Raw genomic sequence first — 24,529 nt, forward strand, 5'->3', positions numbered from 1 at the left:
ATTAAAGCCCTTGGTCGTGTTCTTGCAGTCTCACCTCCATCCGTTCATTTGGCCAATCGTTCATCTCCATATGTTTGTTTACCCGTTTTGAGGAACAGTTGCGAAGAGTGATTTCACTTAGCCATCCTTGTGACACTGCCGTGATTGGAAAATTCCAACCTGTACCTGGAATCTGCTGCTATCCCTGTTTATCACTCGTTCCTCAAAAGACGAGTCTTCTTTGAGCTCTTTTCACTGACTCGTAAAATATGAAAAGTTTGCCGAGTTTTGGCCTTCCAGCTCGTTAAAAGGACCGGAAGAGCTATCCCTCCTCTAGATTTTAATCTTTTTGGACCTGAGGGATTATTGCACAAAAAGACCGAGCGCTTGTTTTATTCGGCTCGTTAAAGAAATCGAAAATTCATCCCTTTTGTATTGTTTTATACTTTTTTGGACTTAAGGGATTAGATGACGAAAAAGGAATTTTGGAGTTAACTTTCCGTACCTTTTCAGACTCTCTAAAAATGAAAAGGACCGAGTTTTCCTTGTCGTTAGACTCGTTAAAATGATTAAATAGCGACAAACTTGTCTTTAGACGAGAACGAGTTTCCCTATCGCTAGGCTCGTTAAAACATAGCGATGGGCTTGCCCGAAGGGCAGGTTATAGAACAAGCATATGTTATCCTCCTCAAGCTTGACAAAAATAAAGAGGTACTGGTCAGCAATGACTGGGGAAAAATTGGGAGAACCTCACAGCATTAATGGTAGCAAGTCGCTCTTGAACATGACACTTTGTCCTCCGTATCACATCGGGTTGGGTTGTTTCATTCACCGGTCTCATAACCATGGTCCTCGCCACACCATCCACAATTGGGGTAATGCTACCAATCCATCACATCAGTGTCGTTATATGTTCAAGAGATGTGGTTCTGCAAAGAGTCAACCGTGTCTCATCCACTGCCATACATTATCCTTCATCCACTTCATGGCCGCCACCCTGAATCATACATCACAGTTTGTTTTCACCTCATCACAATCACTAGCTCCGTTCCGTGTCGCTGATGTGGGATTCATTAAGGCCCTCCTTTGACGGATCGCTCCTTGTCGACATCAGCTCATTATCCAAGGAGTTGATCTAGGAACACCCCCTTCAGTACTTTGAAGCTTGCATGCCTCAATGGCAAGTTTCTCACTTCCGGCGACAGGTATACATCAACGACCTTCGACCAAAAGATTTTGCATGGTGGTCGACGCCAAGTCCTTTATTCCCACCATGTGAATTGTACTGCCGTACCTTGAGGGTCATCATCCTTATCGGTGATTCCTCTCGCGCTTGTTAACGGTTTACATCATTGACCGGTAATCAAGCGATGTCTTTCCATGTTCGACTTCAAGAAATTCTCACATGGATCGACTTGTACATCGAGTGAAGATCGGAAGAGATTGAAGACCCTGGATCTAGTTTCATCCATCCGGGCTGCAATATATATTCAGGACATAAATACATTTGATATGTACATCATTACAGCAGATGATCATCCTTCTCAAAGGATGATAATTTCAGCAGAGAATTATCAGTCTACAATCAGACGATCGTCTGTTCTATGTACCAAAATGTATTTATAAAGCTGAGCATGGGAATGCCCGCCTCAGCTAGATCATGAAAATGTATGAAAAATAATGTATTGTATTGTATCTTATTACAGGACACTTCTCAGCAGATTGAATGAACTTCGGATCCTCTCAATAAAGCATTTCACCCGATAAACGACCTCATACTTTAGGGGGCATCTGTTATAGACAATTTTGTGCCTTACAGCAACAGGCATGAATTGTCAATAATCCAAGGGATCCAAAGTTCCCTAAACATGATGTTCTTACCCCTAGAGGAACAAGGTTAGCAAACCAACAGCTCTCAGATCAGTTCTCCACCTGAAAACACTCAAAAACAAGTAATCCTGAAATCAAAGCAGGTGCTCCACTAGGTTTCTGCGCTGAAACTCAGTTGCTCCATGGTCTACCTGCATTGCAAAGCAAGTGGAACAAAGGCCACCTGCGCTGAGCGAGATGGGACAAGTGGCACAATGAGTCATTGCTCTGGAATCTTCCAAAAATGACACTTGGATCAGGTATTTCGCCTTGTGATGAGTCAGAGGCTCTGTTTCTCCAAGTGGAAGCAAGGTTCTCCAAGTGGACTCAAGAACTGAAGATCAACTAAAGATTAACTGAAGAGAGAGAGGACACAAGGGAGCTACACATCAGTTGCAAGCTGACTCATCCTTTCTCAATTCATCTATATATTGAGCTCTCTCCTATGAGCTCAAAAAGGCTGGAATTTTGTGCAAAGTAATGATATGCTGTTGGTTTCATTATTGAGTTATTGGGTGATTGTTTGAGAGAGGTGAAGAAGAGCAATTTTTTCTGCTGGGAGGTGTTGCTGGGTTGGAGCCTTCAATGGTTGTAATACTCTCAGAACCTTTATTTCTTCATTAATAAAAGCTATTGAGGTTCTTCTATGTGCTCTTGTTTCAATTATATATTGTGATGATTGCATGTTTGGTTTATACTAATCCATGAACCAGTTATGATTGCATGCCTCTTGTAGTCTCCTTCTTTGTTATTTTGCAGGATCTCATTGTAGCTGGGCGAGCAGAAGAACAAAGAGCTAGGAGCAAGCGGCCAAAGAGAAGAGTTTGGATTCGACATTAAGCGCAAGGCAACGGTTAGTGCTTTCTCCATTCTCTTTTGCTTTCATAAAGAAGTAAACCTTAAGTAGTTTGTTTTACAGTTGTTGCTAAGGAACTGTCACCCTTAGAGTGGGATAGGGTCATCCGAGTCGGATACTTTTCCCTACAACACTATGGCCTAGAAGAAACCCCACCTATAGAATGAAAAATCCCATCATTAAAGCTAACTATCGAGCTACTTCTCGGTACTTCACTTGATGAAGAATTGTTGCTTTACCTAGAACGTCTTGATGAGACGCACTGAATTTTCGCATCAGTAACTGAGACTCAAAAGAGACGGGTCAAATCTCACTATGATAAAATCATGACCCCTCATACAAACGTAGAAGGTGACTTGGTCTTACTTTATGATCAAGCTAATGACAAATTATGTGCTAGAAAATTCGAACCCATGTGGCATGAACCCTATATTGTTAAACACGTATTACAAGAGGGTTCATATGAGTTAGTTGACTATGATGGAAATCATTTGTGAGAGCCCTACAATGGGCTCTACCTTAAAAAGTATTATGCTTGATTTTCCGTGGACACTTTGTACATTAGTGTGTGTTTGATTAGTGTGCAGTCTTTTGGTGTGATTGTTTGTGTTTTTTTAAACACGTTTTCCACTTCTTAGCATGTGTTCCACTTGGTTTTCAGATGTCGACAAACCCTATTCCTTATGTCAGTTTCATTGATAGCGCTTGTCGTAGTACATGGAATCTATCTTCCACTGTGTGGGAACTCTTTGATCCCAATGATGAGTTAGTGAGTTTACAAGGTATATGTTTAGTTCATACAACTAATAACATAGTAGAATATAATGCAGTCATCGAACTATTGTCAGAAGCTATTTCTCTTGGTATTAGATCGTTAGTTGTTAAACTTGATTCACAACTCATTGTTCTACAATTAAAGATGCATCATTTCGTCAGAAACCCTAACATTTTAAGGACGTATTTTCATGTTTGTCTCTTCGAAATAACTTTTGATTACATCACATATCAACACAATCCAAGACATCTAAATACATTGATAGATGCATTAGCCAACTATGTTTTAGATCGACATTTGTAGCATATGTAAAAACAAAAACTATGGCATAATAGGAACATCAAATAAATAGGGTAAAACACACACACACACACACACACACACACACATATATATATATATATATATATATACATATATATAAGGTTTACAAAATGTTTATTACATAAAAAATAAAAATTGTGTTCTGAGACACATGGATTCTCGATCCTACATAATTGTAGATAATAAAATTGGAGACATAGCTATCCATCGACATGGTGCTCATGATAGCATGGAACGACCCTAATAACTTGTCCCAATAGCCGACGTAGTCTAGATAAAACTCCTAAATTATGCTTCTCATACTGGAGTGGTACCTCATCAATCATAGCATACTTTGGAATGCCTCTTGTCAAGGCCTCCAAGTTGCATTCCACCCCTACCTCGGGATTGAATCCCTCCTCATAGGGGGCATCCTCAACCTACCATGCCACCCTCCTCGCTTTTGGAGAAACCCCTAGAGATCTCTTTGGTCCCACATCTGCAAAATATCATAAGTTTAAATCTTAGCTCACATAATGAAAAACACCAAAAAAATTGAAAAAAAATAAAAATAACAGTTCTTTACCCGAGTCAATCCACTATGCTCCAAGTGGTAGTGGGAGATTGGGATCTCCCTAGAAATATGTAGCAGCATAAGACCAATCATCTACCATGATGAGTTGTTGTTGTAGCCATCCAAATAATGCTGGGGGGAAGACATTTGTTGACCACCTACATGATGAGGCATCAACTCACCCCACCTCAGTAGATTTGGATCCATAGGTCCATGAGTTTCCACATCTACCCACTGATACCTGAACAATGGGACATGCTCTAGGATGAACGTCCCCAAAATCTATCTTGTAGCCAAATTGTTTAAGTCTCCTTGTCTTTCATTTGGTGAGCTGGTCCTTCATGTTGACCAGTATTCCTTTGCACCAGTTAAACATTGTAGGACTAAGACAATCTACTACATATTGGAAGTGAGACTTATTTGCTTCATGCAGAACCTGGGCCACAACTACTTGGACTATAGTAAGTAGAATTGTTCTCAATGGAAGGTTTGTGATAGTTTTGATATCAATCTTCCCGCTCTTTGTCTTGCGGGAACCTAGGCAATGTCTAGCTATCAACATGTCAGTACTCTCTCTGCCAGTACGAGGACCAGAAAATTGAACTCGTTGTCCCCTCCAGGAGAAACCTGTGATGAAATAGATGTCTACAATTTATATTTCGAGCTCCTAGTCTCCTATCATGAAGTTCTGGAGGTCTACCTCCCACCATCCTACCAAGTGTTGCAGTAATTCCATATGGGTTATGATCCCAAGGATATAGAAGAATTTGAGCAATATAAATGCCTGAAGAGCCCTTATGAAATTTAGATCTTGTGCTGCTTGATGGTCTTCCACTTCATGACCACTTTCCTTCCACTCAATAACCATTTTCGCTAGCAAATGACCTGTTAAATATCAATGGACATAGTTTTAATTGGCAGTTATGGAAGAAAATTTGTAAAATAATTATTAATTTTGGAGATATCTTAAAAATTTTTGATTCATGACGCCAACATGTTTGTTTGTATTTTTTTCCACGCTTCCACTGTGATGGCACCATTGGGCTCAGGGAGAGTAGCGTGGGTCTGATGGGTAAAACCTGCAATGATCACCTTTGACATAATTTTTTTGCAAGCCATCCTAACTAGCTATCCTGTGGTTGAAATCACTTAAAAATACTATCAAATTGCAGAGGAAGGACAAATCTCTTACCTGTAACAAACTGTTCATCAAACTATGCGAGGGATCGATCATGCTTCTCACCTGAAGATCAGGGAGAATTGGGGTAAATTGTGCTCTCCAAATTACAAAATGGTAAATGGTGAGTTTATTTTTACCTTTTGAGTTTATATAACCTTTTAAAAGTATTTTTACCATTTAGGGCATCTTTTTACCTATGTTTTAATATTTTTCTCGAAACGGGTAATGTTTGTTTAGATGTCTAACCTAAATTTATGGATTATTGGTGAAAGTAATTTATTTTGACTGAACTATCAATTTTTGTTTTATTTCTTTTTCAAACTTGTGAAAAATAAATGAAAATGGAGCCCCCCTGGAGTCATCTTTCAACTATTTTCTGACTCTTGAAATATGAAAAGATTGTCGAGTACTTGTCGTTTCAAACTTGTTAAAGTAAATGAAATGACGTCTAATTAGTTTAAGTGTAACCCTTTTATGGACTAAGATAGACTAATGTACGAAAAAGGAATATCTCGGTAACAAATTGGTAAGAGGTCCTCTTTAATATTTTTTCCTACCATTTCAAATTTGAGAGACTAGCTACGAAAAGGGACCCCTGGAGTTTCCTTTTTTCCTCTTTTGAAAACTCTCTAAACATGAAAAAGACACTGAGTTACCCCTCTGTCGGACTCGTAAAACTAAAATGATGAAGGAATTGTCACCATGAGGAGACCAAGCTACTCCTTCCTAGGGTTTGGTAAAAATACTAAGATGGATTCATCCAAAGGATGAACTTATACAACAAGCATATTATATCATCTCCAAGCTTGAGATAAAGAATAATGAGGCACTCACTAGAAATAGTGTGGAAAAATGGAAGTAAACATGTCCTGTATTTTGTATAAAGGAAACATATCACTCTTGAACATGACACTTATCTGTTGCTCATGTTGGGTTTGGGTTATCCTCACTTCATCACTTGCCTTTCTGGGTTTTCAGAATCCCTTTGCCTCTCATCCGATTATATCCTATTGTCATCGTGACCTTTGATCCTATGTTGAGTCAAATGCTGCCAAAGTCTAGAGTCATGTCGTCGATATGTTCAAGGGAAGTCCCATCTACAATTTAAAACACTTATACTTTTTTTTCCTTTTCTGCAACAATCGTGAAATCACTCTTACCAACTCTGCTAAATCCTATGTTTTGTGTTGATGATGTGGGAAAAATTATCACCTTCCTTAGATGGATCACTTCTTGTCGACTCCATCTCATTATCTAGGAAGATGGTATAAAAAATCCATTTCAGTACCTTCAAGCTTGCATGCCTCAATGGCAGGTTCTTCACATTCTAAGATAGGTTCACATCATTTCCCTTCGATCCAATGATTCTATGAGTGTTCGACTTCAGCTTCCTTGTTCACACTCGTGGATTGTGTTGTCATATCGTGAGAGCCATTGTCATTATTAGTGGTTTATCTCATGCCTATTAACGGTTCACATCATTGACAGGTAATGAGGTGGTTTTCTACCATGTTTGACTCTGACACATCTATTCATATGGTGGGATTCGTACTTTGGTTGGGTCCAGATAGAGGTGAAGATCCTAGGTTTCATCTGATAAATCTAGAGTACATGGAGTTATTAGCTATTCATGATTGTAAACATGATTCCTTCTATTTGGATGGTTGCGTCCATGCTATGGGTCCATACATATGATCCCTTCTATTCAGATGGTTACATCTATGCTGTGGATCCATACACATAATCCCTTCTATTTAGATGGTTGCATCCATTTCGTGGATTCATGTATTGTTAGATTCCTATTCATAGATGTATTATTAGGCATACTTATATCAAAGATTTCAGATATATTGTATCATTCTTGATTTGTAGGTCTTATAACAATGTTTCTCCAAGTCCATGCCTTCACTTGTAAATCATTTCACCCATCACTCTTGTTCTGCCTTCATGCTTTAGGGGGCATCTATTACATAATATTTTTTCACACTTCTTGTCTCATATTTTGAAGCGAAAAAATTATGAAAGGTGTTAGTGTATTCACCATGAAGCCTTGATGATGGAAGCCTCCTTTAGGTGAGTTTCCAACTCCTAGCCAAGACCTTCAGGCACTCCTTTCGTTTTATAAAAATGGGAAGCATTTAGTCATAGTTTTAGCATAGGAAGGAAACCAAGCAATAGCCAATGAGTTGTGGATACTAGGGATCTCATTTATAGCGAAGGACAGGGAGTTAAGGATCCAGAAAAGGAAGGAGAGGTTCCGCAACTCAAGGAAAATATCCATGAAAGTAGGATCAAGGACCAAGAATGGGAGATATTTCTCTAATCCTTATTCATCTGTAACCAACTCGTTGTTCTCGAGACTTCTAGTAAGAGAAGCTTGTCCTCCACTTTAGGAAAAACTGCCTAAAGAGGATTGGTGCATGTTTTCCTTATAGTATCGACACTAGTAGTGCTAGGTAAGCATAGTGCAACAAGTTAGTCTCATGGTTCACCAGTGGTGCAAAATGCGTTGATCCTGAAAGATAGATTTTTGACAAATTTTATCAGAAATCTTTTAGGGAAAGGTTTTCTTCTGTTCTTCAGAGATTCTTATAAACATGTTTCAAGGTGAACACATGATCACTGTCATTCCTATAAATGAAATTCGATTATGATCAGGAAGGACAATTAACGAAGGAAAATCAGTCGTCGTCATCAAGGAATAGGTACCCTCCACATCATCAAAAAATCATTCACCAAACATAAAAAAACAACAGAAAGAAGAAGAATCACGGGAACCACCGTACTCGGAAAGACTAATAGTAAATAAAGAGGAATTCCTGCTTGAATATGACCTGGAAAATGAACATAGGAATTTCTATATTAAAATCCCACTTTTAGAAGCAATTAGAGACATTCCCATATACACTAAAATTATCAAGGAACTCTGCATTAAGAAGCTGAGAAGACCCATGGGGTACTTATGTGTATAAAGTCCTTCCCTTTGGTCTTTGTAAAGACCCTACCACCTTCCAAGGAGCTTGCTTGCAAGTTTCTATGATTTGATCCATGACTGTGTGGAAGTCTATATGGATGACTTCACAGTATATGGGGATGACATTATAGAGGCTTTGGGGAATCTAGAGAAGGTATTAATCCGTTGTCAAGAAGCTAATCTAGGCCTTAGTAGCGATAAATGTAGAATGATGCAAACTAAGGGAATTGTTCTAGGCCATCATGTGTCAATTGAAGGGATTCAAGTTGACCTAGCAAAAATCAAGGTAATTTCATGTATCCCTATTACGAGCTCGCAAAAATAGGTAAGAATTTTTTTAGGGCACACAAGATATTATCGATGATTTATTGAGAATTTCATTAGAGTTGCAGCACCATCATTCAAGTTGTTAACTAAAAATGCTAACTTTGTATGGAATGTTTACTGTCAACAAGCCTTTCAGGTACTGAAAGAGAGATTATCTACCGCTCCGGTGCTAAGAGGGCCAAATTGGTCCTTACCTTTTCATATTTGTACAGACGCTTCAGACACTACACTAGGAGAAGTTTTGGGACAAAGGGAAGATAACTTTCCCTATGCCATTTACTTTGTTAGCAAAAATCTCTCTCCCATTGAATTAAATTATACGGTTACTGAAAAAGAACTGTTAGTAGTTGTGCATGCTATAGGAAAGTTTAGACATTATATTACTAGTTATGAGACATTTGTCCATACTGACCATTCTGCTATTAGATTTTTAATGAATAAACCTATTACTAACAGTAGGATAACTAGATGGTTGTTGCTTCTACAAGAATTCACTATAACTATAATTGATAGGCCTGGAAGAGACAACTTGGCAGATGATTTCTTATCTCGTTTGAATCTTACGCAGGGAAGCATGCCAACACTAGTGCCAGATGAATTCTCAGATGAAGCTTTATTTTCCATTTCTACTGTTACTCCTTGGTTCGCTGATGTCGCCAATTATTTGGTATTAGGAAAACTACCTCAAAACCTGTCAGCCCGAGAGAGGCACAATATAGTGCAGCGTAGTGCAAGTTACTCCTGGATCAAGGGAGATCTATTTTATACAGGGTCGGACTTGATTATGAGGCAGTGTGTGTGGGAAGATGAAATGCACAATATAATAAGTGCCAGTCACAACGAGCCTTGTGGTGGCCATTTTGCCGACAAAATAATGACATATAAAGTTCTCCATAATGGATACTATTGGTTGATCCTATTCAAAGACACCAAGAAATTTGTTTTGAGTTGTGACACTTGCCAATGAATGGGGAGATCAGTTGTCTGCAATGAAATGCCTCTTCAACCACAAATTGCTATTTAACCTTTTGAGAAGTGGACATTGGACTTTGTACGGCCCATCTCCCTAATGTCAAACAAGAAGAAATATATTTTAGTATGCATTGATTACATCACCAAGTGCATGGAGGCCAAAGAATTGTATGCTGCCACTGAGAAGGTAGTACTAGAGTTTTTGTTCGAGGACATCCTTACAAGATTTAGGATGCCTCATGAAATTGTCATTGATCAAGGAAGGCAATTTACATCAAATTTGGTCAAGGAACTTACGGAGCAATATCAAGTTAAGCATTGTAGATCGACCCCTTACCACCCCTAGGCTAATGGGCAAGTGGAATCCACAAACAAAGTGTTGGAATCTATCCTTACAAAAACAATTCAACTGCATCACAAAGATTGGGAAGAAAAGTTACGAGAACCACTTTGGGCTTACCGGATCACTTAGAGGAATGTGACCGAACACACACCTTACGAATTAGTCTATGGTAAGAAAGTTCTTTTGCCCATCGAATTCCAGGTAAAAACATTTAGAACCGCTACTCAGTTGGGAATGAATTTAAATTAGGCTCAAGAACAAAGATTGATGTAATTGAAAGAGCTTGATGAGATCCAACAAGATGCCTACCGCAGAATTGCATTAGTATAGGACCAAAGAATAAGATTGCACGAAAAATTTATTAAGAAGAAAATATTCTATCCAAGTGACTCGGCCTTGTTATACGATAGTAAGTTTAAGCATTTCAAAAATAAATTTTTCACTAGATGGTAAGGACTATATGAGGTAACTAAAGTATTTAATAATAGTTCAGTTCGTATTTGTAGTATCAATGATGATAATATTTCTTTTGTAGTAAATGGCCATCGGCTTAAATTTTATCATAAAGCACTTTCACGTGATCAATTTTTGCAGGAACTTCGAGAGGATCTAGGATTGGAGTTGATTCATGCTAATAATCAATCCCTTGCTGGTTTAGTTGATGATATATATATATATATATATATATATATATATATATATATATATATATATATATATATATATATATATATATATATATATATAAGTAAACCAGTGGGTTGTCACTTTTTATATCTGTGGTTAGTCCTCCCCATAGCCCATGTAGAATAAAGGAGGAATCCACCAAAATTAAGTTTATTCCTTTATCCAGGTTTGATGGATTATCTACGGAAAAGGAACTGGCAGAGTCTCCTTTGAAACCCTTCAGACTCTCTAAATATGAAGCTTCCGAGCATCGACTGATCTAGGCTCATAAATGAAATGGACCAGTATTAGTCTAGGGATTCCTTGAGCATAGAATTGTTCTTTTACGGGATCAAGGAAATGATTATGGAAAGGAAACTTGTGGAGTCTATTTGGGAAATTTAGACTCTCTAAATAAGAATGCCTCGAGCACTAACTACTTTAGGCTCTATAATATAAGAAGGTAGTAGTAGTATAGGGATCCTTTGGGTTGTGAATTATTCTTTTCAAGGCCCAAAGGAATAAACTATGGAAAAGAAGCCCCCTTGGAGCTCTCTTTCTGGCCATTTCCAGCTGTTAGGTAAACTTGACTCGGGATAGAGTCAAAGTTGACGAGGTTAAACAGTGATGGTTTTGGGGCACATGGTATTGTGCACCCATAGTATTATGCCCATGGTATTATATGTAATGGAGCTTATAAAAGGCTGGAAGGACTTCATTGTAATGCAAGACCTGGAGGTGAGCGGTGAAGGCTCACTTGGTTGGATTGGCCAGGGTTTTGGCGAATGCTAATGAGTAATGCAAGAACTGGAGGTGAGCGGTGAAGGCTCACTTGGTTGGATTGGCCAAGGTTTTGGCCACTACTAATGAGATCTTATTAGGTTGGGTTTTTCCCCAAATTTGGGGTTTTCCGGGATAAACATTTGTGTTTATGTGTTTATGGTTGTTGCTGGTTATTTTTATATTTATTCCTCTCAGTAATTATTTATGTTATGCAGTAAATTTCTTAACAACTGGTATCAGAGCCAGATATTGGCTTCAAAGGGATTCTTTGATGCCAGGGGTTTATAGTTCCTGATGAGATCAATGTAGCCTTTTTACAGATCTAGGTCTAGAAAATAATGGTGGAACAATCGTACATGGAAGAACCTCGAGGAGAATGTGTGGAAGATAGTGCCGTAACTGCCAGGGATCGTAGTGCATTTGCGATATTTATCGGTTTGGAACATGCTGATGAATTGTTCAGGATTCATGCGGCTATTTAAAAAATGTCAGCAGAAGAAAATTGTTCACGCGGCTTCAAAAATTGTTCGTTTTCTACTATGTGAGGCCACTAGTGCTGGAATCTACGAGGTTCTCATCAAGCTCGCAGTTGGAGTGGTTTGATAGAAGTTTTTGAGAAAATCAAATTGAGAGAGGATGGATCAGAATCGCAGTAAAAGTAAAAATAAAATAAAAAAATTAATGAAGTCAAAATTATTGCATGTAAATGGGCATACTACTGTAAGACCTGGTAAGGCATGTGTACCCCTCAGTGATCACCGGTAAAGTCTGGGTTAGACCTAGGTGATAGGGCGGATGTTTGGTTAACAATACCCCGGTAAAAACTCTGAATGGGGTAAGAGCTAGACTGACCAGGATTGTCTCACTTAGCAGGTTTGGCTGGAGTTAGTCAAGGAACCCAAAGTCAAGTTTAAGGGGGGAATTGTTCGGTAAAATTGACTCGGGATAGAGTCAAAGTTGACGAGGTTAAACAGTGATGGTTTTGGGGCACATGGTATTGTGTACCCATAGTATTCTGCGTGTGGTATTATACGTAATGGAGCTTATAAAAGGCTGGAAGGACTTCATTGTAATGCAAGACCTGGAGGTGAGCAGTGAAGGCTCACTTGGTCGGAATGGCCAGGGTCTTGGCCAATGCTAATGAGATCTTATTAGGTTGGGTTTTCCCCAGATTTGGGGTTTTCCTGGATAAACATTTGTGTTTATGTGTTTATGGTTGTTGCTCGTTATTTTTATATTTATTCCTCTCAGTAATTATTTATGTTATGCAGTAAATTTCTTAACACTAGCTCCCTAAAGAAGAAATGCCCCAGGAAGCTATCATTCTAGGCCTGGTTAAAATCCATGGATTGATAAGTAGTCTCCTTTTTTGAAATAATTAAGTAGCCGGGTCTATGACATTCAATTTGAAGGTTCCGAAATCAGTACAGACAGTCGATATCTTATACTTTATCCAAGCTTCAGTTATTCTTTTATGAGGATATCAAAATTTGATTCCACATGCTATTCAAGATACCTATGTTTTATGTCTTGATCAAGATACAATGTTTCATTTTCTGTTAAAAGGCCTATGTTCAATGCTCTGTCCAAAATGAAACTCATATTTCATACAAGGGTCTGGAGATCTTGCCTAAAAATTGGGGCGTATAATCACACAGTGTTGTCGCAAGATGCGCAAGAAAATATTTTGTATCATAAAAAGGATCATCTTGTTTGTGTTAACATGTTTTGATGAGTTAACATCAGTAGACAGGGAACGATCAGGGCTACCAGCTCACTTTGAGTTAAGTACAGATTCATGGAATCAGTATTCAACTCACCAAAGGCACAATATGGCAATTCTCTAGAATCAAGGCAGAAGGCACATAATTGCAGAAGGCATTGCTTCAGAACATCGATTGCACACTTGAAACAAATCATTTATGTGGTAAAGGTACACAATTGTTTTCTGCTTGAGTTTAACTGACAAGTAGTTAAAATGTTAATCATTGAAGGATGCCTTTGAATCTATCCTTTGATCACCATGATCATACATCCTACGCCCTCACCTGTCTATTCCCGATCTCATAAACACTTATCCTCCAACATGCTAGTAAGACATCACCACGACCGCCATGATCTATTCTTGCTATGATGACTACTCGCCCACTTGACCATCGGTTCATGACATCCTCTGCCATCATGGTAAAGATGCGTTGTCTCACATCCGAGATGCTCACAAGCTCCATCCATGGATCACACACTGCAATCAAGTTCCCATGCTCTAAACTAGTCGAAGACGGGATTATCACCATTATGGCAATCGATCCCATGTATCTGATCCATCATTGCAACAATCATTCATCTGCCATTAAAACAGAGGTTGATTGTGAGCATGGGTGGAGGAGTAATAAGGGACCAATAATGCAGTCAATTGAAAAAAAAAGGAATTTCAGCAAAACATAGGCACCATGGGAGTAGATAGGCATGAACCCACTTTTGTTCAATTTCTGTGCAGCCCAGAATATGAACAATGTAAGGGAATTCTGGAGGAGAAAGGATGGATGAATTTTTTACAGAAGTTTCAGGGCTATAACGATCAGGTTGCAATAGCATTTGAATGGATTTTTAATGGGGAGCATGCCTAAGTCAGCGACCTCAACTTCAGCATCACATAGGAATTAGTAAGCCAGGCTATTGGGCTACCAGCTATTGGTGAGTGATTTTTCAAGGGCAGCCAATTATACATACTAAATTGCATCATGTTCTTGAAACCGACCTATAGGTCAATTAGTTGGGTGAAGGGAGTGCTTCGTAACTGCATAGAGGACCAATGGCATCCACTCCTGACAATGCTAGAGGGTTTCGTGACCTGTGAGGGAAGGTTTATCATTCTATTTCTTTATCATATTCGGCTCATGGTTCATTTTACTGAAGATAGGCCACTAAACATTCCTTATTTCCTAAGATTAAGCTTGCATAAAATGGAAAAGGGTGTATAGTGTCATGGCAAGAAGCTCGAAACTGCATTGTATCATCATAGTTTAATTAAAATTTTACTGGTTGCCGAGCTTAAGAAATGGAAGAGGTCGTGGGAGGATTTCCTGATTGAGGCATTCCCTAGACAAGAGACACAAACCAAGGGTAGGAAACACGCAGTGGGCCACTCCCTAAAAATAAACGATGCAAAACCCCCATCCAAGTCTGAGTCTACCCCTACCCATTCCCCTACTCTTGGTTTTGAACTTCCTCATACAACTGTAAATAGTTTAAAATATGGGACAAGGAAGGGTTCAGTGGAAATCCCATTGGGCTTCCAACAAAAAAGGAAACATGATCAGGAAAAATCCACCCATCCAAAAATAAGTCCCATGGCAGAAAGAAACGCTTTGGAATCTCCAGCAGAACCCTCCTTCAAACCCAAAAGCACCACTCCTAAGGCTAAACATCGGCAACCCATGTTCCCCTACAACACTCCCCCAATTCCTATTGCTAAAACCTCAACTCAAGGACACCGTCGGACCTGCTGGATGGCCCCTACCCTGTAGCCCATTTATGAAGGCATCGACCTAACACATATTCCTATTTAGTCCTCCTGTGATGATGATCCTCCACAATAAAAAATGCTTCTTGAGGAGGAGCCCACTGCTATGACCAAGGTTAAAATCCCTGAGGATATCACATGGGATCTGGAGGCTTTGTCTCCCAATGGACCGACAGCAAGAAAGGACACTACACAGGCTACTCCACATCAGTCATCATCTAAGAAACTGAGAGGTAAATCGTTGAGAGGAAGTACCTCGCAGCAATCAACAACCCCGACTAAATCCCCCACACTGGATGCTGAAGAAAATTTAAAAAGCAGGCTTATCAAGCTACGGAAGACAATCACCAAGCTTAGAGAGTAGGCAAATAAATACAAGGTCTTATTTCATTTTGTAAAAGATGTGAATGAGCAAGTAAGGGACTCTAATATGAAACTGTATGCCTAGAATGATGCCTTGGAAAGGAAAAGAAAGCACCTTCTGAGGTGGAAAGCAACCCGAAACAAGCCTGCCAAATGGTTGAATGCCAAGGGATTGGCACTGCAATTTCAAAAGTGTTCGCCACCTATCAGACAAGGGATCGAGGTTTTAATCAAGACTATTGGTCTCTGACCACAGTCTTCTTTAGTTGAATGCAGTCTCCTTTTTGTTGGATGCATGAGGGCATGCATCAGGATCGGCGTGGGAGGATGTTGATCCTCTGTTTTGTTCTTATTAATACCATCTTCAATCCCCATTTTGACCTTTTTTTGACACTATGGAACCTGTTTCCTTGCTATTTTGCTACCCTACAATGGTCCCAATCCCCATTTGAGGTAAATATTTTTATGGTTACATTTGGCTATTTGTTGGTGGATTTAAGTAGATATAGGTAGCTGATTCCAAAAACTAACTAATTATTATGACCAAGTGTAGACTTCTCAGCAAGATGTGCAGGAGGATAACAAAAAGAAGCAGCTAGTGTACCATGGCTCCCTACTATTGTACTCAAAATATATATTTAGATTCGGTACTCAAATAGTTAATTGGATAAGAATCACGTGCTTCTGGATGATGAGATGTCACCAGCCTTGAAATGAGCGCATTTGATCCTGAGATCTTCATTCTGTTTTCTCTGGTTACAACATACACCATGTTTGGGAATTGGTTACAAGTTGTTGGACCAATTCGGGCTAGCCATTCAAACATATTTTCTCTAGAGGAGTCAAATTGTTAGACTATTATAACTTACGATTTTTAGTTCAGTTTTTATCTGTAATCAAATGCCTATAAAAGGAAGAGGATGTAATATGTCAAGTTAGTGCTAAAACAGTGAAGTATTTTTTCGTGAATTCCATAACTCATCTTTAATAATATTGAAATGGTTCTGCTTTGAATTTGGCATTAAGTGTTGATGGATTGTTGAGGATGGTCAGTTGATTGTGTTTGAGATATTTTCTTTACTGTAAGTTTATCTAGCTCCCAAGTGTGGTTGGGCCCACCCATCTGGGTTTTGTTTGTATATTGCAGGATAGAAACACTATGTGACTAGTCATGGTTAGTTTTACCTTCATTACAAATTGCTTTGGTTTGGATTGCTGCATGTGAACTGCATTAATTTGGTTGTTTAAAAGAGTGTAGATGCATTGATGTTCTTTAATACCTTTGTTTCCATAATTCATAGTTGAACTTTTTTGTGATACTTCCTTTGATTTTAGAACAGTGTATGCTTCCTATCGCATTGATTCATAATCAATGGGGAAGTGCCACGTGATCATCTAATGAGTGAGACGAATTATCTATACATTGAGAGTGATAAGATTACTTTGAAATTTAACTCTATTCAGTGAATTCAAACTAATTAGAATGGGATTTGTCTGACCAACAAATTTTTCTTTGTTCCCTCAGGAACTCGATTGGATTGACTCTTTATTTGAATTGTTTTACAGGAAATACCACATAAAATAATTCTTGTTGATCGTTTAAATGTTGTAGTACCTTTGGTTTAATTTCAAGTTATTTGGATTGAAGATTGCTTTCATGAATATTGGATTCTTTACTATCGTTTAGCTCTATTTCATTTGATAAATAGACTCTTGGATTGCGTGGATTGAACATAGCATACCAATGAGTGCTTTTGATGATTAGTTGTTAACTATGAATTCGTTAGTTCAAAATAGATAAATGGTTCCCCTGTTTTGTGTGTTGATTGATTTCATTAAGTTTAATAGATAAATGATTCCCCTGCTTTTTGTGTTGATTGATTTGATTAGGTTTAAGAGATAAATGATTCCCCTGTTTTGTGTGTTGATTGATTTCATTAAGTTTAATAGATAAATGATTTCCCTGTTTTGTGTTTTGATTGACTTCATTAAATTTAGTAGATAAAGGATTTCCCCTGTTTCGTGTGAAGATCAATTCTATTAGTTTTCCAAATAAACGACTTCCTTTGCTTTGTGAGGTGATTGATTCCAGTTTCAGGAGTCATATATCAATTAGAATTCAAACAATAGTACATTGGCTCCAAGTAAGGTTATTCGCCAATAAGGGTTGGTGTGATTACAGAATGGTTTAGAGTACACTTTCTTAGGAATTGTTTGGTTGAATTTCTAGGTGCTGAATAAGCTGAGTGTTTGAGTTGCTTTCATCAAATTAAGACTTGTAGATTACTTGATTGTGAGTATAACAATAAATTAGTGAGTGATAGAGTAGAATAGAGTGATTGCTCTAGATCAGTACTTAAATTTCAAATATTTGTTAATAGGGTGACAAGCCATTAGGTACAGATTGATTGTTTGATTGAGTTGCTATCAATATAAATTGCTTGTTTGCTTAAGAATTGAATTGTTATAGACTGCTTAGTTTCTTCAGGAATGAATTGTTGTTTGTGTAGATTGCTTAAGGATTGAATGGTTATTAGTACAGGTTTGTTTGTCTTCTTAAGGATTGAATCACCATCATTATAGGTTTCCTATTGAGTGATGAATAAACCGTTACCACAAATAGAAGGTCTAGTACCAGCATTTGAGGGTTTGATGGAGTAAGTTTTTGTGTGATTAGAATTCCATTTTTATAGCTTGAGATTCATAGCTCAATAGTTTGTTGAGTTCACATTTGAATGCTAGAGTTTGTAAAGGTTTTTGAAATCTCTAGATTAAATTTTATTGTTGGGTCTACTTTTTACAGGTAAATGTTTGTAAGTGTTAATGTGTTTATTACTCCACAAATCATTAGAAGGAAATGTTAAAAATCTAACTTAACCCTGAACGAAGAGAGCACAAGGCAGCTTGTGTTCATGAACCATAGGTTGAAAATTAATATTAAGGGAATTAATCTGACAATTTAATCTCTCAACAGAGTTTGTTGTCCTTGATTCAGTATTTGGCTATGTTTCAAGTTAGATTTCATTGTCATCTTTTTCCATCTCCATTTCTGCAATAAGATCTCACTCATGCTTTCATTCCCTTCAACAACTTTCTTCTGCATAATATAGGCAATTGATTCATGCTTTTCTAGTTTATGAAAATGTATCATGTCGCATAGTTCTGGGAAGACACACATGTTTTAAGCAGAGTAGGTACTTTAGGAGGATACCAAGAATGCATCACCAGCAACCACCTTCCACTCCATCCACCTTATCCATCCCTTGTTTCACCATCACCCTCACTAGTTTTTCATAATTTTTCATTAAAATTCCGCTAGATACATTGAGTGAATCTAGCCATCTCTTATCTTGGATATTAACTCCTGAGTGCTCCTAGACCTTATAACACTCTATTCCACCCATCACACACCTTTCCCAAGCTTCCCAACACCTCCAAAGACTCACAATTAGCTCTCAGTTGTATCCTGTAGGCTTCCTGTAATTCCTACAGGACCATCCTATAGGTTTCTGGTACATCCTGTAGGCTTTCCTAAAACGGCTTGTTTTGAAGTGGGATTGATGGGAAACCTATAGCAAGTCACAAAAAGCCTCCTAGGACCCCTCCACACCATCCAACCAATTCATAAACCTTCTATCCATCCTCAAACACCTTCCATCCACTTGTCACATCCACAAGAACAATTAGTTTGTATACTTGATTTTGCCAAAAAAAAAACCAAAAAAATGAAAACAGATTTAGTTTAGTTTCTTTGCTTGCACATTAGTATTGTTTAATTATTTTTACTTCTACAACTTAGATAGTAGAATTTGTTTAGTGTTGATTTAGCAATTCTACTTAGCATAGCTGCTTAAATGGTTAATTAGGATATGGTGTGGTTTAGCATTACATGTTGGTTCTTTTCCATTACTGCAATAGAGTAACTCTCTTAGAGTAGATTTTCCCTTCTTCCATTAAAGAATCAACCTTCTTCTGACTCTATAGAATTCTGGCTTGGAATCCAAGTGGTCTCTCGCCAGCTGAACAGTGACAACATGCAGAAGCATCACTTTTACTTGTGCATACAACACTGTCACCTCCAAGTTTGTACGAACCCCGAGTTGATAAGTAAAGCTGGTAGCCCAGGAGTTGCATCATCCTTGCTGCAATACTGGCACTCATCACTTTTGGCACCATTTCCACGGAGGTGTCTGAGTAGAATGTGATTACTGCATTCTTTTCTTCTATTTCTTGTCTTCAATATTTTGCCGTTAGTTTATTTCTGCAAAAATAATATAGTTGTTTCCTTTCTTTCATTTTTCATTATCTACTTTCCTTTCCATTCTGCAAGTAGGATTTCATTTCTGCAAGTACTTTCCAAGTTAAAAAAAATAATACAAAACCAACCCAAAAATATTTCCTTTCATGCCTCGTAGGAATAGGGACAACTTAGGGAAATTTTTTCCAAATACCCCCACTGCATCCAACAACCAACCTTCTCTCTTCTTCAGTGGTTGTGAACTGGAGGAACCCTTATGTGAAAAACTTGACATATTTGAAGAACCTACAGGGAAAGAAGAAGAAGAGGAACCCATTCCTACTGAACCAATGGTTGAAAACTGAAATGACATAGGGAATAGAGAGAGATTTGAGGGTGCCTTCCCCATCAGGGAAACCAATGGGGACACTAAGATGAAAAATATAAGCCCCTCTGCCCTACCTCATTTCCATGGCCTAACCATAGAGGACCCTGACACTTTCCTATTTGAGTTTGTTGTTATATGTTGAACCTATGACTATACAGATGATGAGCAAATGTTAAAACTATTTCCATCTACCCTCAAGGATGCAACATTGCACTGGTTCATGGGCTTACCTAGAGATAGCATCACAACTTGGGCTCAAATGCAACAAGACTTTAACAACAAATATCGGGACTACTGTCGGTCAAAGGATACTAAAGAAGAAATTTTCAGGATGACCATAGGCCATGATGAATCCTTAGAAGACTACAAATAGAGATTCCATCTCAATTACAAAAGGGTTCAGGTGCACACTTGACCCTCAGTCACTAAAGTTGGTCCTACATAGGGGAGTAAGAGAAGATCTTCTGGATACCTTACATTTGTTAGTAGGAGAAGATATCTACCAATTACCCTATGAGGATATCAAGACTATCTTTAGAAACCATTCTAGGATGGCTAGGAAAAAGGGTAGGGGTAGTCAACCTATGGCAACTTGGCAAGTACATCATCTTCCAACTCATCCATCAAGGGAGAAATTGGAAACATGATGGAAGATTTCAAAAGTGAGATGCTGCAAACCCTTGCCTTGCAAATGGACACCATGAACATTAAAAGGAAGCAGGAGGAAGAAGAGAGAACCTTGGCCATCTTTTGTCCTAGATGCACTAGGATGCATCCTAGGAATGAATTTCCATTGAACTATATTGAAATTTGCTTGGTCTGTGAAGAAAACCACTCCACAGACAAGTGGCCTTCTTTACCCGGACTCAAAGTTGTATATCAAGGAGCTGAAGGGGTCACTTAGAAACTTTGTTACATTAACCAAAGGATACCTCCTGGGTCTAGACCATACCAGAAGGGCATGAAAGGGTCATCCCATGCATATTACGACCCCAACCAAACCAGAGCTATACCTTTTTGGGTACCCCTGCTCATCCTTCCTAGTCTACAACCCCTCCTTGGTCCTATGCATCTGTGTATCATTCCCAGCAAGCCAACAAGTCATTTCAACCTTATGCTCTGCCACAACCTCAGAGGAATACACCACTTGAGGTATGGAGGCCCCAATACAATAATGCTCCATCTCTATTGCCTCCACCACCTACCCAACCACAGCTCCTACACTCTGCTCCACCCAAGTAACCCCATACGCCTACCCAACCAAATCCAAAATCGAACAATAGGCAGGATCAGCAAGTATGCATTGGAGAGACCTCATATCCAGCTTATGCTATGGAAATCCAGGAGATTAACTAGAGATCTGGGAGAATTCTCCCAGATAACCAACACCCCCCTCCACCTAAGGAGGTTGAGGAAGAAAGAGTGGAAAGCAAAGTTAAAGTAAATCCACCCTTTCTTGAGAGATTAGCCCAACCACTCTAGCCTACCCCAGAAGAGACTAAACTTTTGGGAGAATTGAAAAATCTATGTGTAAAGATCCCCCTTCTCTAGGAAATAAAAGATGTTCCCCTTTACACTAAGTTTATTAAGGAGAAATTCTTCAAGCATACATGGAAGCGAAAAATGGATGCCCCTATCATTAATTTCATTGGGCAATGGTCTGACTTAATGCCGGGGCAGGTAATATGTCCAAAATATTTGGAGCCTAGAAGCCCTGTAGTATATGTGCACATCAATGGCACCATTGTACCACACACTCTAATCGATCTTGGGGTTACCATTAATGTGATAACCAAGGACACCATGCTCGAGCTCAACCTCCAAGGGTTATTAAGGAAGACCACAATAATTCTGCAACTTGTAGACTGTTCCATAGTAACCCTTGAGGGCATTATGGAGGATGTGATGGTCTCCATTGACTCCTGGGAGTACCCTATAGATTTCCTATTTATCTAGTCTAAGGCTAAGCTTACTGGTTATCCTATCATCCTTGGAAGGCCATGGTTGGCCACAGTCGATGCTTACATTAGCTTCAAAGCTGGGAATATGACCATCAAGAAGGGGCATATGTCCCAGCAGTTAGTCCTACACCCTCCTACTCAACCTTCTCTAGAGCATGATTTACCTTTATGGTTGGAGGAGGAGGAAGAAAATGAGGTTTATTCTTCCCAACTTTATGCTTTGGAAGCAACCATGGGAGGAGGGCAACAAGATGAGGATTACTTGATTGAATACTTGCTCCAAATTCCAACTTCCAATTCATTACCTTTGGAAGAAGCAGTAAAGGAAACCCAAAAGAATCATCTAATTGACTTATGCTTGGCCGACTCCAACCCACTCTTTTTCAAAACCATAGAATTCAGCCCTGAGAAAACCTTGAAAATCAATCCATCTATTTCTGCTCTCGAAGAGGAGAAGCTATGCAACATGTTAAAGGCAAATCTAGAAGCCTTCGCTTGGAGTTACAAGGAAATGAAGGAAGTACACCCGTCAGTGCGTACTAAACACATATACATCAAAGAAAGTTGCAAGCCGGTCTAGCAACCACAAAGGAGGATGAATCTAGCTCTTAAAGAAATAGTCAAAGAAGCACTACAAAAACTGCTAGATGCAAGATTCATTTACCCTGTCTCCGACAGTGAGTGGGTCTCCCCTTTGGTGTTAGTTCCCAAGAAAAATGGTAAGTGGAGGATTTGTGTCTATTACAGGGAGTTGAAAAAGCCACAAAGAATGATCATTTTCCCCTACCCTTCATTGACCAAGTTCTAGACGACCTCGTAGGGAAAAGGTTTTTCACTTTCCTAGGTGGATTCAATGGGTACAACCAAATCTAGATCTACCCAAAAGACTAGGATAAGACCACATTCACCTATCCTTGGGGTACTTTTTCCTATAGGGTCCTTCCTTTTGGCCTATGCAATGCTCCTGCCACTTTCCAGAGAGTAGCCTTGAGTATTTTCTTTGAATTAGTCCATGATGTGGTGGAGATTTATATGCATGATTTTATGCCTTATGGCTGTGATTTTCAAGAAGCCCTGTCTAACCTAGGAAAGGTACTACACAAGTGCATTGAAATGAATCTGTCTCTTAGTCCTGAAAATATGTGAATTCTTAATGACTGCAAGGACCGTGTTAGGTCATTCAATATCTCAACAAGGACTGCAGGTGGACCCAAACAAATAGCCATCATCCGAAAGGTCCCACCTCCTCAAAAGTAGAGAGATTCAGAAGTTTCCTAGGGTTATCTGGATACCACCAAAAGTTCGTAAAAGATTTCAGCAAGTTGGCCTCTCCTTTATTTGGTTTGTTGGCCAAAGATTCTAAGTTTATATGGTAAAACAGTTGTCAAGAGGCCTTAGACATGCTAAAAGATAAGTTAACCACTGCACCAATTCTCCAAGGTCCAAACTGGGCCTTCCCCTTTCATATTCATGCTGATGCCTCACACAAAGTGTTGGGTGCAGGATCCCCGAAGGGTAGTTTTGGGGCTTAGAGCCCAGATTTTGGTTCAAGTTTGTAATTCCAATGTAAAGACTCCACATTTTGTGGGCGCGGAGTGTGGAGTTATAAAAGAGTCATAGGGTTGTCTACCCTTATTTTGGTAATGTAATTTCAGCTGTAGAAGATCTACCCATGGTCTGCAAACCCTCGGATTGTATAAATAGAGTGAAGCTCTAAGTGGTTAAGGCATCACAGAATGTCTAAGGAATAATGATGTATGTGAGATAGCTCTGAAGTGTAAGTCTAAGTTTTTGGTTGTAGCGTAGGTAGAGGCTCTGCAGCTGAGTGTGTATAGGTCTAGTACTCTTTAGCTGAGTGCGTAGGGTGTGTTTAGTCTGTACTTATCTGGAAGTATTAATAAAGAGAAGTTTCTATCAATTCTGCGTCTTTATTTCCTGTTTTATGCATATGTTATATTGGGTATGAATTTCACTTCTAAATGCTTATATGATGCACGGCTATGTATAATTGTATTGGTTAAGTGAACGCAAGTGAAAATATTTGTTACGTGAAGATAACTAAGAGTTGTCAATAAGATAAGTAAGATATTTACTCTAGGTTGGGAAATAGAAAAGTTCGCTTCCACAACAACATGAAAGCATCTCAACCCCTGGTTAGGGCTACGCAAATGCCGATTGTGACACTTCGCAAGGGTACTAAAGGGTGGAATGGAGCGCGAAGCAACCTGCACGAAGGTAGGTATAGTTGGACTAAACCGAAATCACACCCATCTCAAGGGTGCAGAAACTTGGTTCCAGCATCCCCCCATACTGCTTCGAGTGAGAGTTCAGTCCGCGCTTCGTGGGCTAATGCCGAATGGGCTAGTAGTGTAGGGATGTGTTTGGATAACTAACTTGGATTGTATAAATAGAGTGAAGCTCTAATTAGTTAAGGCATCACAGAATGTCTAAGGAAT

The 24,529-nt window shown here is 38.9% G+C and overlaps 1 protein-coding gene across 1 annotated transcript in view; it reads right to left on the reverse strand.

The window, feature by feature from the left end:
* Window positions 1-13,895, reverse strand: part of LOC149186453 (putative receptor protein kinase ZmPK1) — a 51,245-nt gene extending 37,350 nt beyond the window's left edge. Inside the window, exon 1 of the mRNA XM_089409352.1 lies at window positions 13,650-13,895. Coding sequence (XP_089265478.1) covers window positions 13,650-13,895 — 246 coding nt within the window. The remainder of the gene's footprint in view (window positions 1-13,649) is intronic.
* Between the last annotated feature and the right edge of the window lie 10,634 nt (window positions 13,896-24,529).

This window comes from Pinus tabuliformis, chromosome 3_1, assembly GCF_031772625.1.
Source record: "Pinus tabuliformis cultivar Carrire ecotype Pingquan chromosome 3_1, CPIR1, whole genome shotgun sequence".
Taxonomy (NCBI): Eukaryota; Viridiplantae; Streptophyta; class Pinopsida; order Pinales; family Pinaceae; genus Pinus; species Pinus tabuliformis.